The 16,677-nt window shown below is 40.7% G+C and overlaps 2 protein-coding genes and 1 long non-coding RNA gene across 5 annotated transcripts; 1 reads left to right on the top strand and 2 right to left on the bottom strand.

Annotated features, from left to right (window-relative positions):
• Positions 1-497: 497 nt before the first annotated feature.
• Positions 498-3,736, bottom strand: LOC113582874. The gene is made up of 3 exons (XR_003411192.2): positions 3,356-3,736; positions 2,566-2,635; positions 498-1,698 (listed from the first exon to the last, which is right to left on the bottom strand). It is a non-coding gene; the product is annotated as an uncharacterized LOC113582874 (long non-coding RNA).
• cirbpa (cold inducible RNA binding protein a) lies at positions 3,011-8,552 on the top strand. 3 transcript variants are annotated; one of them, XM_027018893.2, is made up of 7 exons: positions 3,011-3,119; positions 3,743-3,846; positions 3,953-4,059; positions 4,161-4,302; positions 4,453-4,645; positions 4,794-4,849; positions 6,049-6,133. In XM_027018893.2, the coding sequence occupies exons 2-7, from the start codon at positions 3,747-3,749 to the stop codon at positions 6,054-6,056; spliced, it is 606 nt and encodes a 201-aa protein (XP_026874694.2). In that variant the 5' UTR covers positions 3,011-3,119; positions 3,743-3,746; the 3' UTR covers positions 6,057-6,133. The 3 variants fall into 3 exon arrangements, 2 of the variants coding, with proteins under 2 accessions (XP_026874694.2, XP_026874692.2); XM_027018891.2 differs by having other exon boundaries at positions 5,471-6,133; XR_004776314.1 differs by lacking the exons at positions 3,011-3,119; positions 3,743-3,846 and adding an exon at positions 7,956-8,552 and having other exon boundaries at positions 3,966-4,059; positions 6,049-7,808.
• A 4,901-nt stretch (positions 8,553-13,453) lies between these two features.
• ndufa13 (NADH:ubiquinone oxidoreductase subunit A13) lies at positions 13,454-15,932 on the bottom strand. Its single transcript, XM_027018896.2, has 5 exons — positions 15,808-15,932; positions 15,134-15,212; positions 14,853-14,924; positions 14,462-14,531; positions 13,454-13,699 (listed from the first exon to the last, which is right to left on the bottom strand). Exons 1-5 carry the CDS (start codon positions 15,899-15,901, stop codon positions 13,580-13,582), a joined length of 435 nt encoding a protein of 144 aa, XP_026874697.2. The 5' UTR covers positions 15,902-15,932; the 3' UTR covers positions 13,454-13,579.
• Positions 15,933-16,677: the final 745 nt, after the last annotated feature.

Genomic DNA, 16,677 nt, shown 5'->3' with positions numbered 1-16,677 from the left:
CTTTGTTTATTTGAATTTAATTAAATTCAGTTTTTATTGACATTATACAACATATCATGAAGCTTTCTTACTGCCTCATTTGTGTACGTACACTGAGACAATACTAAAGTGCACAAGAAAAAGGTTTTTTTTAAAAACTCAGCATATTACACAGTAACTATGTTACATGTAATGGTACTGTTCATAAAGCACCAAAAGATATGCTGAGTTACTATCTGTGTTAACAGATATAATTGCACATTCTTGTAACATGCATAATTCAAGTATTGCACAATCCATATTGGTGATTACATGTGGATTATACCAATTTCACACTGCAGTATAAGTGTGCGTTATACATATATTCATGGTCCTGATTGGTGAAACCTGTATTACAGTAGTTGTAGTTCTACACTCTGTGTCTGTGTGTGTGAGTGTGTGTGTGTGTGTGTGTGTGTGTGTGTGTGTGTGTGTGAGAGAGAGAGAGAGAGAGAGAGAGAGAGAGAGTAGGAAAAAGCACAGCTCTGAGGAAGTGATGTAATAAAATATTTTAGGTAAAAGAAGGTTAAAGCAGTCAGCTAAATATTATCCTGTATTCTATAAGGTGATCTGTGATTTCAGTATATTGGCCTTCGAGGGTCTCTGTACCAGGTGTAGGGTAGTACAAAAGTGTGTTTGAAAGCATCAAGATTTATAATGTTTCGGTGGGTATCTCAGGATATAGTGCAGAGAACTTCAAGGCCACTGAGCAGGAGTAAGGCAGATTATTCTGGTTTGTTTTAGCAACAGGTACCAAGTGGTACAAAAAACAGTTATAAATAGTAGGTGGTCAAAATGAGATTTTTTGTTTTAAATGAGAAGTCTTTTATCTGAATATAATGGTACCAAATTCCAACTGTTATAAAGTATTGAATATCAATCTGCATAATGGTAAATAATGCATTATTTGGATATAATGGTGGAAACTTCAAAGATCAATATGTAAAAAAAAGGTGGGACAATTATATAATTGCCCTTGGAAAAATTTAACTCCTGTGTAAATGTCAGACATTCTCTGGATCCTTAACTTATCCTTAACTTGCAATAAAGAATGGGACCGGCTATTCTGTTCAATTAATTTTTGAGTCTGCATCTTTATTTGCTATTTGGATTTACAACTTTAAAGCCAGCTAATTGGGAATTTAGGACAGTAGAAACTGTCCCTGTTTTTGTGACTGGATAATCTAGTACCTCCTGCATAAAGGTAGGAGAGTGAATAGGTGGTATTTAGAGTGTATGTCATCCCTGGGGATACTGAGAGCTCTCCTCAGACATCTCTGTTCATAAATGTCGGCTATGGCTGATGTCGGCACTGTTCTCTCAGTGATGCTCTAGCTGCTCTGACCAGCTTCTCCAGAGCCTGCAGTCAGACACAGTAGATCTACTGTATTAAACTATCCTACAGATAGTATGCTTTCTAACATGCATCTGTAGAAAGCTGTGGAGATTACTAAGGATCTGAAAGTGCAGGATGATCTTTCTCAGCTGCCTGAGGAAATGTAGGCACAGGTGGCTATCGTGCTGAGGGTGCAAGTGTGTAAGGCACATGTGAGGTCTTGGCTTATCTGGACTCCAAGGAACTTGAAGCAGTCACTTCTCTCAGCAGTACTTTCATTTATGATGATGAATCTGTGGGTCACACTCTGCTTCCTGAAGTCAGGGATCGGCTCCCTAGTCTTTCTGATGTGAGACACAAATTGTAGGTAAATGAGAAAAAAAGTATTGAGTTGGATGTTGTTCTATATTTTTATAAAGTGATCTGTGAATGAAACATAGTGCCGTGGTCCTTGAAGGCCACCGTATGTGTACCAGACACAGAGTGATACAGAAAAATAACTTATCAGTCAGTGGTATGAGATGATGTCATTGTTTTGTTTTGTTTTTTTAAAAGGAGAAACACTGCATTTAAAGATAATGGTAGCAAACTTGATATTGGACTTTAATTTGTTGGTGAATAATTTGGATATAATGGTGGAGGCTTTAAAGGTTGGAATGTAAAAAGAAGGGGTGATTATATATGATCAGCTCTTTAATCGTTCTGATGTGAGATGCAGATTGTTCTCAGTGCACCAGTTCACCAGCAGTTCTACCTCTTCCTTGTAAGATGTCTCACCATTATTATGCATCAAGCCTATTACAGTAGAGCGCTCTGCATTTTTAATGACGTGATCCCTGACAATCCAGTCATACAGGGTAAATAAGGAGTACACAAGTGGGTTCACAACACAACCCTTTGGGGCACCAGTGTTCATTATGAGTGTAGAGGACATGGATCCACTCGTTATGAAAGACTGGTGCCTGCAATTGAGAAAGTCCAAAACCCTGCTGCAAGTGGGGTTGGGTATACCAAGGTCTCTGAGTTTGTAGATCACTGTAATGGGGTTGAAGGTGTTGAACACTGAGGGGAATGTCAATGAATAAACTTCACACACAAGCATTTCTATTGTCTAGATTGCTAAGTGCAAAGTGGTGGCTTTGGAAATTGCATTTTAATATGAATGCCAAGGGTCCCCAGGTAATTGTGAAAGAAGACAGAAAAATACATACCAAATGAGTGAAGACATGGTGACTTCTATTCTTCTGTAGGCCTGTTCCTTACAGAATAATTTGGCAGGCTCTGCAATTAAACAATAATTTTTTTAAGCAAGCCTATATCGTAGTTAATTTTTAGTCTTTGTTTACAGTACACTGAATTGAAACAGATCACCGGTATGTCTATGGCATGGTTTTTAAAAAGTATATTTAAACATGCAAGGTATGCAAATTATTGGCTACAGTCTGGGCTTGTAAAATAAGTGCCCAGCATCTTCCATTATATAGAATTTATCAATATAAATTAAGTGGTTTATCGAAATAAGGATAATGTTAATAATTCAATGAGTGTAAGGTACAATTTTTTCTAACACTGAAAGCGCGATAATTACTAGCTCTGCCGAATATTAAAATCGTTTGGCAATTTGGTCCCTCCTATCCGCTTCGTGGTTAAAAGCTAAGATCAACCTTCTCCACCCCCTACATTGAGCTCGACTCGCCGGAGTAGGCGGACATTACAAGAGCTACAACTCAATCTCCTATTTCGCTATCTATAGTAGCTAGGGAAGGTACGTCCGTTAATTCGTAATAACTGTCTTTTTTAAACGGATAATTTGTTTTTATTCTGATTTCTCTGTAATGTAAACGTAAACAGGAGCAGGCTACCGTTAGCTAAACGGCTTTCTTTGCGGGTTGTACGTAGCTAAGCTAAGCTAACCAAATCAGGCGAGTTAAAATGGCGTTTCTGGCTAACCAACTAGCTCTGTTCTTATCGGCGAGCTAGCCAACTTGCTAGGCAGCTTACCGTTACAGCCAGGTCGTCCAAATTAAAACACGTTATGGCAGCGTGGTTAAAAAAAAAAAAATATCGCAACAGTATGTGTGTCGGATTTGCACGTTATATAGTAAAGTCGTGCTTTCGGATTGTCAAATGCGGCGTCGTCGTTAGGTTGGCTAGGCTGGCTAGCTCGGGTAGTTAGCGCGAGCGCGTTGATGGGGGAGGGGTGTATTGTTTGACCTACTTTAAGATGCGCGTGAGCTAGCTTGCCGTTAGCTTAGCTCGCTAAACACGAGGAACGTGTAGTGCGGATGTTTGTTTTATTGTGCAATTAGCGAAGCTTTGTGTTTTAACGAACGTGTTAATCAGTCGACGTGGCTATTAGATTTACGCTTTTATTTTTATTTTTTGCAGAAACATGTCTGACGAAGGTAAGCTTTTTATTGGCGGACTTAGCTTCGACACAACAGAGCAGTCGCTTGAAGAAGCCTTCTCCAAATACGGCGTTATCACAAACGGTGAGTTTTGTGTTTGTTCCCGTTAAAAATATTGGGGGGGAAAAAAAAACATTGTTTTGGAGCGGTTTTAAACTTCCTGTACCCGACGTGCTTCTCTGTCTCGCAGTCCACGTTGCCAGAAACAGGGAAACGAACAGGTCGAGGGGTTTTGGTTTTGTTACCTTCGAGAATCCGGACGATGCAAAAGATGCTCTAGAAGGAATGAATGGAAAGGTACGACAAAAAAAAAAAATCTCCATCAAAGCCCGTTTCAGTGTGTCGATGCGAATCGGCGCTTTGACTGACTGTTTTTTTGGGGGGATTTCTCCTCGTAGTCTGTGGACGGCAGGCCGATCCGCGTGGACGAGGCAGGCAAAGGAGGCAGCGGCCGTTCAGGCGGCGGTGGATACAGGGCCGGTGGCGGAGGAAGAGGCGGTGGATTTTTTAGGGGAGGGAGAGGAAGAGGTGGACCAAGAGGTGAGGATGGGCAAATGTGGCCTGCTTCAAGTAATTTAACTTGAATACAGTCTTAAAGTAGCCTGTGTAATGATTGAGAACTGCATTTATTATTATTGTTGTTAATAAGATGGCAAAACAACAGAAATGTGTTGCTTTTTTTCCCCCTAGGTGGTGGGGGATATGGAGGTGGTGACAGGGGTTATGGAGGGGGTGACCGCAGCTATGGTGGAGGGGACAGGGGCTACGGTGGCGGTGACCGTGGTTATGGAGGAGACAGGAGCTATAGTGGAGGAGGTGGTTACAAGAGTGGAGGTGGCAGTGGCTACTCCTCTGGAGAGGGTGGTGGATACAGTAGAGACAGGTGAGAATTAAGTCCCTTTTATCTTGGGTTCACTTAAGTCATCACCTTATTGTAGTAGAGCAGATGATCCCAAATGCGATTAAGTAGAGATCTAGTCCCCTGCTCAGCCATATGACTGAATGCTTTTGGTGTCTTTCTGTCTCTTCAGGGGTTCCGGTTATGGAGACCGTGGAGGTTCATACAGAGATGGATATGATGGCTATGGTATGTATTAGCAGTCCCTTCTCTCCTAGAACTCATGTCTTAGTGCACTACATGCCCTAAGGAAGCTACAGATTGTCATGTATAATCCCATGAATTTTAGAGGCATTCCTAAAAAAAAACCTTTTAAACTCAAGTTTTTTGTTGCTTCAGTACATAATATTTACAAATGTGGGGAACAGACCTTGTGCGCCATGTTTTTTTTTTTGTTTGTTTGTTTGTTTTATGGACATTTGACAAGTCGGCTGTGTTGACCCTTTCTAATGAGTTACCCAACAGTAGAGGTGTTCTTAAGACCAGTCACATGCTTGACTTTGAGTCAGTGAAGTGGGGAATGGCATTTTCACATTGCTTTGGCCACCTCCTGACTTTGAGGGACAGTATCTGCTTCTAAATGAGGCTTTGTGTGTGCTTACTTATGCTCCGCCTAGTAAATGAGTTGCAGCCAATATCCTCACACACATCCCCCCCCCCAGGCCTGTGAATTGTGGAGCCACCCGTTTTTTGGCACTTTTGCCATGCCTTGTTCAGACTGATGGCTGTGAGGGATGTTGTCTGTCTAGTTAACCAAAACTGTGTGCCGATGCTTCCGTGTCTTCTCATGTGTACCTGCTTCCTCCTCAGCTGCACACGAGTAAAAACCCAAGACCCAACCCTTCACTTCACTGGCTGTGCGTTTTCTAAAGATGTACTCCTCAAGGATCTGTTTGTTCATGTAGTAGCTTTCTGTTGTTTTTATTTAAAAGGAAAAAAAACAAAACAAAAAACTCTGTGGAGGTGGGAAGTCTGTTCATATTGGCTGTGAAATGTTTTGTGTTTGCAAGGAGCATCCTGGTTCCTAAGTTTGTTTTGGTTTTTTTTTTTTTATGATCAATGAGACCCCACAACCAAACAGTTCTTATGGTCTGCTCAAAGCAGCAGCCACAGTGTTCTCATTACTGGCCCAACCACCAATTACACATTTGCATGGGGTATGCTACAATTCGAAACCTGAGGGATCTCTAAGTTTTGTCCCCCATTCTGGGTCACCCCGCATTTTAATGGATTTCTACCTCTTAAAGGGCATTTTTTGCTTTTATGGTGGATTCGGTTAAAATGATGCTACAGCTATAAGATATCCATTTGAAAACAGCTCTTTTAATAGACAGTAGGGGGGGGAGCCTTTGTCCATGTCAAGTATCCAAACAGTGAATTCCTTTCAGACTGGTGAACACACTGCTCGAGTGAGGTGGTCAGCACTGGCGCTCTTCTTGAAGCTTGCCACGTTCAGCCTCACTCACCCTGAGGTATCTTCTGCTCTGCTCCAACGTTTTGCATTTTTAAGAAAAGAAAAAAAGAAAAACGTGCTGTCATGATGGACCGAAACTAGTAAACTATATAGTAATCTTATGTGGAAGATAAAGGATTAACTTTGAAAACCTGTTAGTACTATAACTCAGCTCCTCCCCCAAACTACCGGGGAGGAATGTGCTCTGTTCTGTGTCGAAACTGACTCACTATTCTTTACATTTTGTTTGTTTGTTTTTTTGATTTTTTGGCTTTATGGAGCCTATTAAATGAAACAAACTGTTGAAAATGCTCTGATTTTGCTTGTGCTTTTAAACTAGTTTGCAGTGCTGAATGGTTTCCAAAAGCCAGTGGCTCAAAATCAAAATACCAAATTTTTAATTATGTAAAAATTTAAGGGAAAGTTGCACTAACCTTCTTAAACTGCACACAAATTGGAACTAGTGCCTACTTTTGATCTGATGGTATAAGGAAAGGGGAAAGTGTCCAACTATCAGTGTAAAGTGGGAGGTGTTAGATTTACTCTGAAGGGAAATTAGGCAAATGATTACATGTAAGGTCACATGCACTTTGACACTGAATCTTTTTTAAAGATTATAATTATGTGTCACCATATGATGTACAATGCCAACATTAGGGCTGTTCATTTTAAATGCTGCTGTATTAGAATTGCAAGTTGTGCCCTTTAAAAAAAAAAAAGGCTTTTTACTGTTTTAAAAACATTTTTAGCAAAACCGTAACCTTTGGTGCAGTTAACAGTTCACCAAAAACTATTGCAATAACCCAATGATTGGACAGTTGTGCTGGTTAACAGTTCTGCTTTTGGCTCTGGTACAAAAAGAAAATGCATCAGTGTATCCAAGAGCTGTGCTTCTGTAAAGCGGGGAGCAAAATTCCTCACTCGCATCCTTGGAGAATGAAGTTTTGCACCTACCGAAGTGAGCCTCCTGTCATTGGAACAGGAGGGAACTGCTGCTCTCGTGGGCTAGTTGATGTTTGGAGAAACAGTAGGCCTGTATGTGCGAGGTAACCTTCATTTGCTCTCCTGTTCACAACCTTCAAACCTTCTTTATTCCGTATTATTTTTCTCTAAGTAAATGCGTCAGTGTTTACCAAGTTACGTCCCCACCATGCCACAAATGTCAGTCCTAGCCCTCTCGACACACGTCTGCATGGTGTCCTGAGGCCCTATTGTCACCTGTCGCCCTCTCCGGGAGCCTGGCATTTTGAGCTTTAAATTCACATGTGGGGGGGCGTCAAGACGCTGTGAATGAGACCTGGTTCAACCCCTGTCCACTTCTATTCTCATGTCTCATTCACCCATCCTGAGCCATTCTTGAACCTGTGAAAATTTGTTTGTGCTCTGACCCATCTCGGAGTTAACGCAGTCACCCTCTGGAGCACAGTTTCCTTCGTGACCTGTAGAGTCAGTGTATTTGTCTGTTTTGCTCATGCTCCATGTTAGCTAGTGCTAACTCTTCATTTTTAATAAAATACTTCTTGTAGTATCTATTATCTAACAAAGTATTAGTTCATTTATGATACCTGTCTGTTCTTGCCTAGTGATTGCTTGTTTGTTTTTGACTAGGTTGAAAATGTCTCCTGGGAAAGGTCTTTCAGTGTCAAACACTCCTTGTGTGGCAGTGATGGTTAATCTCCCATGCTGTAGATTGAGGTTTGTATTCAAATATTTACTGTCTTCCATCATGTTGTTTTGTTAGTGATTCTTACTCTTAATAGTAATGCTTTCATACTGGTAAAGATGAACATAAAACTGGGTACAGCTACAGTTGGCTCAGAGAGTACTGCTTTATCTTCCTAGGTGTGGCATATAGAAGAGATTTGGGTCACGTCAGATGGCAGCAAAAGTGAGATGCTACCATGGAATTTTGTTTTGATCACATGACAACTAATAGCTGGGCAAGACGGGTTACAGCACTTTCATAATCTTTAGGTGAATATGCATGTAAGAGATGCTGAAAATGTCACTAGTGGTTTAATTGAGGTGAACTGGTTAATTTATAATACATATTCATCATTGAAATAATGGTGTGTTGGTGTCTAATTTTCATCTTTGGCATTACATTCAGACAAACTAGGGATCATTGCTGCTGTTGTACACTTTCAATGTATAAGGACACTTTTGTGTAGCTGTAGCTGATGGCAAAAAGTCACAAATGTGATGACCAAAGAGGCTGAGTAGCTAAACAGATGCCTCGTGAGTTGAATAATTTGATGCAATTACCAAAAATTCTTCAGTATGAGGCTTAAGTAACACGTCATTCTTTTTCTGATGCAGATGTTTTAATTAATTGGCCCTTTGTGGTGTGCAGTATTATAATGATGTTTTCTTTTGGAAATTGAAGAACGTGTCTCTTTTTCAGCATTCTATAAATAAAGTACCAACATTCAGAACTACTTTCTATTGTCTCTATGCCCACCTCTATTATTTCAACAAGCTAAATACTAGATGATGTCCAACAAGGAACTAAACACCTTAGACCAGTGAGTGAGATGAAGACATGCCTTCTGGGAAGGCTTTCTACAAGATTTTGGAGTGTCTGTGGGGAGAAATTTGTGTGCCCATTCATCCAGAAGAGCGTTTGTGAGGTCAGACACTGATACTGAGAAGAGGGCCTGGCTCGCATTCTCCATTATAGTTCATCCCAAACATTTTCAGTGGGGTTGAGGTCAGTACTATATCCACACCGAACTTATCCAACCATGCCTGTATGGACCTTGCTTTGTGCACTGGGGCATAGTCATGCTAGAATAGAAAAGGGCCTTCCCCAAACTTCCCACAAAGCCACAAATTGCATACAAGCATAAAATGTCTTGGTATGCTGGAACATTAAGATTTCTCTTCACTGGAGCTAAGGGGCCTAGGCCAACCCATGAAAAACAACACCATAGCATTATCCCTCCTCCACCAAACTACAGCTGGCACAATGAAAAGGTGGGTATTGTTCTCTTGGCATTCACCAAACAGACTCATGCATCAGACTGCCAGATAGGGAAGTGTGATTCATTGCTCCAAAGAGCACGTTTCCACTGCTCCAGAGTCCAGTGGTGCCGTGCTTTACACCACTCCATCTGACGCTTGGCATTGTGCTTGGTGACGTAAGGCTTGCACGCAGATGCTTGGCCATGAAGCTCCTGGTGCACAGTTTTTGTGCTGATGTTGATGCCAGAGGAGGTTTGGAACTCCGCAGTTACTGAGTCAGCAGAGCGTCGGCGACATTTACGCACTATGCGCCTCAGAGTTCGGCCAGTTTTTAAAACATTAGGGAATACAAAACAGTTCTATGGCAGGAGAAAAACTATCCCAGTATTGGCAAGGCCATTGCTGTGACCTGTTACTGTGGTTGATGCCCAGTTTGGCAGTGAGGACTTGGTGCCTGCGGAGAGTGAGCAGGATGCTAAATCAAGGATCTCCCTCCCCCTTCCTCCTCCACTTCCAGCACTGCCCCCAGCCACGACTCCATCACCACATTATATGCAAGGTTTATAAACTCCTCCTCATCACAAGGTAGCAGCATGAGCTCAGTGGCCACAGGACTTGGCTTAGCCTCAAGATGGCTCTGCATGACACTGGCTGAGTGAAGGCTGCTGCCCTTGCGTCCTTCAGCTTTGTTTTGAATGTAGGTTTCTCCTCAAAAACTATACTTGAGCTGTTGTGGATCAAAGCATATTATGTAAAAGATTACAACATAATGGACCAAATGGACCATGGGAAGAGGACTGGAACCTTGCCAAGTAAAACCATCAAGTTCTGCTTGGGTCTTGTTAAAAAGCCTTTACAGCTCCGCTACAGCATGGCTGTCGTAGCTGGATCAGCCAGTGTAGCTGTTTACCTTCTGTAGAGGATGAGCTGTAATATTTCCATCATGTTTGCCATAGTGACGCAATAGTTACACCAGGCCATTGTTGTATAGTGCATACACAGATAAGATCAGAAATCATCGGTAGTCTCGATGAAAAAGACCTTGATAACAATGCAATGGCTTAGACATTAGTCATTAGCCAACATCTGCTGCCCCCTAATGTTAGTGAGCCTCTCTTACAACAGGCTTCTTCTGCCCCTAGTGTTAGCGGACAACTCTTACGCCAGGGTTTTTTGTCTCGTGTTTTCCCTGTTTTAAAACGACTGATTTAACCCGGTAATCGAACACGTGTTTTGAGGTAGAAAATTCGAAACTGAAGCGCTGCAACAGGAGTGGAGTTTGTATATTTGAACCTCCTCCAGTTTCTCACGCACACCAGACCAATGGTGCCGTTACCAGCATGGCAGGGGGCTGCCTAGCCAGAGTGCCAGATTTTCAATAGCAGCAAGTTAATGTTTGCTGTGCTTCATGCAGTGAAAGTCGCTTTAATTATTTTTTAACAGAGCATATTCAGTTACTGTGGCAGATATGATCCACTGTTATTTCACGTTTGGCCGTTCACTGTGAAAGTTGTGAAACTGAGAATAAAGGGCCCTGTGCTTCAAAAGATACTAAACATGTGAAAATCCATCTCTTGTTTTCTCTGTTCTGTATCAAAATGACATATTTAGAAATTTCCAAGAAAAAACCCCACCCCTAATGCCCTACAAGTGGTTCAGATGCATCTCTACACCCTTGCCTTCTACCAGTACGTGTGAATCTCTGAATACCCGTCTATATCTCCACCCACACCTCCGCCTCTCATCATACACTGCTCGTTTTCTGTATTGCTAGCTACCATTGATAGTTACATTCTACACAATGGGAAAGGTAGTAATTCAGCCATACACGATCGATCTGCAAAGTAAAGTGCGAATTTGACGCCCTCGATGGATCAGAATGGTAATGTATTTTATGTACAGCTCTCAACAAGGTTAAAACATAAAGGTAACATGACATTATGTTATCAAATTCCTATATTATGCACTGCAGACAGGAATTATAGTGACAATGCATGATGACAGGCGATATTTTAAAAGAATAACAGAAGATATGCTTTAGGAAATACAAAGCACCTAATAGCCATGCTGTGTGATATGTAAATAGCCCTTGTGCGTGGTTGTGTTTCCAAAATGTGCCAACATTGGCTAGCTGAGAAACTGGAGTAACGTTTGCCTTAAGTGCCTTCACCAACATCCCGGAGCTGTCCTGGCAGCATTTGGCATGAGTCATCGTAGACCTTGGCAGGCTAATTTCGTCTGACATTATCTAGCAGATTTGTTGTTACCCAGTTGTACAACGTAAGAAAAGAAACTTACTCGTCGACCAGTAACTTAATGTATAATAATATTTGTAATAGTAGTTCATTTCAGTAGACAGCTCGAAGTGTTAATCGGTGATTAAAGTAGCAATTTTGTGGCAAAAGCTTTTAAAATAATTAAACATTGCTCTGGAAAATGGCTAGTGCAAACCAAAGTTTTTTTGGACGTCTGGCTGGCACAGTCTGATTTTTTTTTCCAAATAAACTGCACCCATTTCTCTCAGATTTTCAGACCCTTAGGAAATACACGACTTTGCAACCGAAAACAGAACGTGTCTTTGCCATTGTTTTGAATATAATGAAACTCAGATTGCAAAATATGATACTACACCTGCCTTCTCCTTCGATACCCCACGTTGCACCATAGAATCATGCTAATGACATGTAAAGTGCCACCCACGGGTTTACAGGATTGATTCCTTACAGTTCTATAGATAAGGATGTTTTAGTTGAAAGATGTTTTAACTGATGAGGACAGGGCTCAGGTTTTGTTTGTGCACTCTTTCTAAAATCTTTCTTTAAAATGTTGCATTAGAAAAACAGGTCTCATTGAGACGCGCATCCCCCAACTTTCGACTAGCTGTTGCCACCAACTCAGCGTCCATGGATGCTGCGTGCTTTTTACTGTACAAGAAACAGTGCAGTCAAGGAGAAAATAATTGCTGCCTCAAAAGAAGGCATCAGTGCATCATGAACACAAAACTTAGTTTCCATCTTTTGCTCTGAAAGTGTGAACACATTGACGGTTACATGGTTGCCATGCTATGGCAATAAAAAGATAAACGGAGAAATGTAACATTTCCGACATTTGTTTCAGCCTAGTTTGTCTTTTCTTGTACATCACACTGAATTGTGTACTTTTGCAACAACTGCACTGAGTGCATCCAGTTGGGCCACTGATCTGAGCAGCAGTTTCGAGCAGAGCTCATCACTGGGGGACTCTGTCTGGCGTAGACGTGTCATGCCGAGATTCTGGGTCCGGAGAAATTCCACGCAGACACGCGAGGGCCACAATCTAACAGCATGAGAAGTAGGTGCCATTGCAGACGTCCCTTACAGAACTTAAAAGAATTCAGCATATAGAATTATTTGCATCGTCTTTCACTAATTGTGTACAGTTCTGGTATTATCAGATATTGCACTTAACACATATGAATGAATGAAGTTACTTACTGTATATAGCATTTCTCAAAAACCAAGGACACTTTACTATCAACACACAGCTTTTACGAGAACACCCAGGTCAGAGCACCACCCATTCACACACGCTAACAGGATTGTTAGCATAGCCAATGTTTACCTAACCTCCATGTGTTGTTGTTTTTGTTTTTTGTTTTTTTTGGGGGGGGGGGGAGACCAGAGACTCAAACAAATTAGTTGTCCAACAAGATTCGAAGTGATAATTATGCCAGTTAAAACTTTGGGTTTATGGAAACAACCTTTGAAGTAAATGTAACTGGCTGTAGTGGTCTCCTCACTTTAAACCCACCACAAATGCTACTTCATTTCCCATCATTTGCAGAACTGTTGTTTCAGTAGGCACGGATGCTGTGGAAGTAAATCTAGCTCCATACTATGGTACGTTTTATGAGTAAATTAACATCAATTAGAAGGAAAGGAAATGAAGACTGTTCATTGCCTGAGCTCATCTAGGGGGCTGGATGGCCATTGGCTGAGATCTCATAGTGGGCTGGAGATCTCCTTGGGGTCTGGATGCATGTATGGAAAAAAAAAATGTAGCACCTGCAGAATGTGTTTGAAAAGTGAATATATCTCAATGATAATCTATATTAATCAAAATATATAGACTGGAAATACTCCCTTGAGAGATAACACAAGGTTAAAATGTTTGTTAATCTTTTTGTAGCGCAAACGAGATGCATCAGATATCACGAGTACCTCATTATACAGGGCAACATACTCAGCCATTAACTACTATGACATAAGTACCTCATTATACAGTATATAGTTACTAAGAAAGCCCTTTCATTACCATGGTAATCCAATTACCATGGCCATTTAGCAGAAAAAACACAAATCCGTAATGTGTAAAAATAAAGATTCTGAGACAGCATGTTCTGGGAAGCAACAAAAACATATTTAATACTTTAAACATTTACAATCTGAACAGGGCGCTCCCATCCTCCAGACCTGTGTAGGGGCACAGGGTTGGTCTCCAGACCTGGTGAAGGTTAGGGCTCACTACACATATGACAGGAAGCCGAACCTCGCCTGGATCAGCTCTTCACGTGGCCGCAGGTTAAAGAGCTCTTCTATGATCGGTGTTACCCAGCGGTCTGTGTGAAAAACGCTCTCACCCACCTACACACAAGTACACATATACACAAAACAAAATGTAATTTAACAGATGTTGGGGTTCTATGGGAATGCTCCTAGAACTTTCAACTTACCACACTTGAACTTGTCTGTTTTAGTTAGCATCTTGCACTTAATGTATAATAATATTGTTAATAGTATCTAATTTCAGGAGACAGTTCAAAGTGCTAATCGTTGATTAAAGTAGCAATCAGTATGTTGTTAGAACTAGCCTACATGCCTTTTGAGAAATGTTATTCCACATTATGTCCAAATCTATTTATACTTGAGGTGATAAAACAGCCACTAATTTATCCAAGGCACCATGTGAAAAGTTTGAATTTCTGTGCACTCATAGTGGCCTGAAGGGCCGAGAGAAAGAAAATACTATTCCTGAAAAATACTAACTGGACCTTTAAGCCTGGCCTTCCGCAATAAGTAAAGACTTACAAAATTCAATTTAATGAAGCGACCTAATTAAATTCCATAACTGCCCACACTCAGTGAGGTACAAGCAAGGGTGCAGGTTTGCCTATGGACGCTAGAGACCCTACCAACATTTTTGGGGGACAGAACTGTCCATACAAATATTGAGACCAGATGTATGCCCTTAGGTACAAGGCATACACCACTTAATAAAAATTGCAGACTGTAGCTTTTATTGAATAGCATTTGTTAGTGTCAGTAATATGCCTCGACTGGCCAAAAATGACAAGCATAAACATTTTCAAACATAAACAGATATGGAATAAAATGGCAGTGAACCACCTTCCAGCCTGGGACATCCTTCATGATAATGGCTTCCTCTTCCAGATTCTCTCTGAGCATGCACAATGTTCTAGAGGAGATACAGGGAGAAAACTCTACATCACACCGAAAGGTTTGGGGAAATTATATTAAATACATATTTACATTATATTAAATACATATTTATTCTAGCTAAAATACACAAAAATGTTAACTAAAGAAGTTCCACACTTTCTGAAAGACAAGAACTTTTATGAGACAAAAGAAATCCTAACTTGTTGGGAAAAAAAGAGGCTATCTAACTACTTTTGCAAAATGACTTACCTACATATCCAAATTACAGAACTAGAGCACGACTATTATAACATTTCTAGAATTGAGTATAAAAATCAAATGTAATGGAGTATCTGACCTTCGGTCATGTTCAGCCTGCAGCAAAGGTAGCATAGCGATCCGAGCCTCCAGTTCCTCTATGTACAACCGCCTGACACACACACAAGCAAAACCATGTAATCATCCTTTAATAAGATTTCGTCTGTACATGCATGTAAAACTAATTTGGACTGTGTATAGCAAAGTGATAGGAAACTACACCATTCAACGTAGGGGGGCTTGCGGTGAACATAAAGTGATCAGATCAGGTGACCGTAGAACTCATAGTTTATTACAACATTGTAATCGACGTCATCTTACCTCCTCTCTCTGTTCCATTTGATGATTTTCCAGTAGCCAAACACCATGACTCCGATACCAATTCCAAACATACTATAGCCTGTGAATGATACAGGAGCACATCGTGTTCAGGACAAGGTAGATATACATGCATTACTTCCACTACATTTGCACAAATAGCTGATACAGCGATTGTTTACACTGCCAGGGAGCACTTCCGTTTCCCAGAAGACTCATAACATTCAATTAATAGAGACAAGCTCTGCAGACAGAGTTACGATCAGTCTTTCTCTTGATATAGCAAAAGAAAGTAACTTTGGACACAGAGCCCGTCTGCCGTGATTTAAGGACAGAAGACTGGTTCAGACCAGACTAAACTATGCTTTCTAGCTAGCCAGTCTGTGAACTCGCTTATAGCCTCTACGAATAATTCGGACCCCGTTTAAACTGTTTAAAATGTTCCAAGTCAAACTTGAATACGTCTGTTTTCCAGCTAAATTTAAATTTTACGTTATATTGGACGACTTGCGTATATTACATTTTCAAGAATATCCATGTATTATTAGGGAAAACAGCGTTAGCAGTGCTAGCTTGCACAGATAGCTCGGGGATACGATGCCCTGTAGAGCAATGGAATTATGATGGTCCACGTTAATTTTACCACACAAACAAAATGGGTAATCCTTCGTACTGACCAGAGAGACCCCTTTTAGGCAGATTTCGTTTGTAATCAATAGGTCCATAACCTCCCGGAGGAGGCATGTCCTGCTTCACCTTGGACGCCGCCATCTTCCTCCTACCGCAGGAGTTGGCGATATGTGTGCTCTTCGTCGCCCCCTGGCAGGTCCTGTACGCAGAACAGAAACAAAATATAAATAACAAAAATAAACTAAATAATTAAAAAAAACAATAAATAACAAAAATAAAAATGCATTGCTCAGGGGCCCAACTGTAGCAACTTGGCAGTGGCGGGGCTCGAACCAGCAACCTGCCGATTACAAGTCAAATACCTTAACCACTGAACTTTAATAGGGGATTTTGAGTTTGAGTCTTGGACAGTTATTATTTAGACTGTGGATATAATACATGATGTGCAAATATAAATTTTTCTAACAATCTGTTACTTCCTGGTGTGAAGCCATTATCCACTGAGCCAATTTTTTCATTTTATTGGTCTGTGTAGGCCTATAGTTAAGCAGAGCTCATCACATATACGCAACATTTGTTCCAGCCATTGTTACTCCCACATTCTGTCAAATATACTTGAAATATTAGATGGAACGAGATGGAAATATTGAAAATTATGCATAGAGTTTTAAAGTGTTTTACTTGGACTTTATGCTATAAATATTTTTCTAAAATAATTTTTCCATATGCTGTGGATCTCAAATCGAAATTTGAGTACTGGATTTCAAATCACTTGTAGTTAACTAAACAGTCAATATATTCCCCACATTGAGTTCCAGAGTTAAACACATCTACAATCACTTTGCATATAGCAATATTTATTTCAACTGATTAAGCTGTATTTAAAAGTTTAAATAGAAAGCATGCAAATGACAATT

The sequence above is a fragment of the Electrophorus electricus genome, chromosome 7, assembly GCF_013358815.1.
Source record: "Electrophorus electricus isolate fEleEle1 chromosome 7, fEleEle1.pri, whole genome shotgun sequence".
Classification (NCBI taxonomy): domain Eukaryota; kingdom Metazoa; phylum Chordata; class Actinopteri; order Gymnotiformes; family Gymnotidae; genus Electrophorus; species Electrophorus electricus.
This window is presented reverse-complemented; position numbering and strand designations above follow the sequence as displayed.

Coding starts and splice junctions, on each gene's coding strand:
- ndufa13 (XM_027018896.2), bottom strand. CDS start 15,901: ATGGCGGCGTCCAAGGTGAAGCAGGACATGCCTCCTCCGGGAGGTTAT. Junction 14,925..15,133: donor AAATGGAACAGAGAGAGGAG/GTAAGATGACGT, acceptor TGTGTGTGTCAG/GCGGTTGTACATAGAGGAAC. Junction 14,532..14,852: donor CAGGCTGAACATGACCGAAG/GTCAGATACTCC, acceptor TATCTCCTCTAG/AACATTGTGCATGCTCAGAG.
- cirbpa (XM_027018891.2), top strand. CDS start 3,747: ATGTCTGACGAAGGTAAGCTTTTTATTGGCGGACTTAGCTTCGACACA. Junction 3,847..3,952: donor ATACGGCGTTATCACAAACG/GTGAGTTTTGTG, acceptor TCTGTCTCGCAG/TCCACGTTGCCAGAAACAGG. Junction 4,646..4,793: donor GGTGGATACAGTAGAGACAG/GTGAGAATTAAG, acceptor CTGTCTCTTCAG/GGGTTCCGGTTATGGAGACC.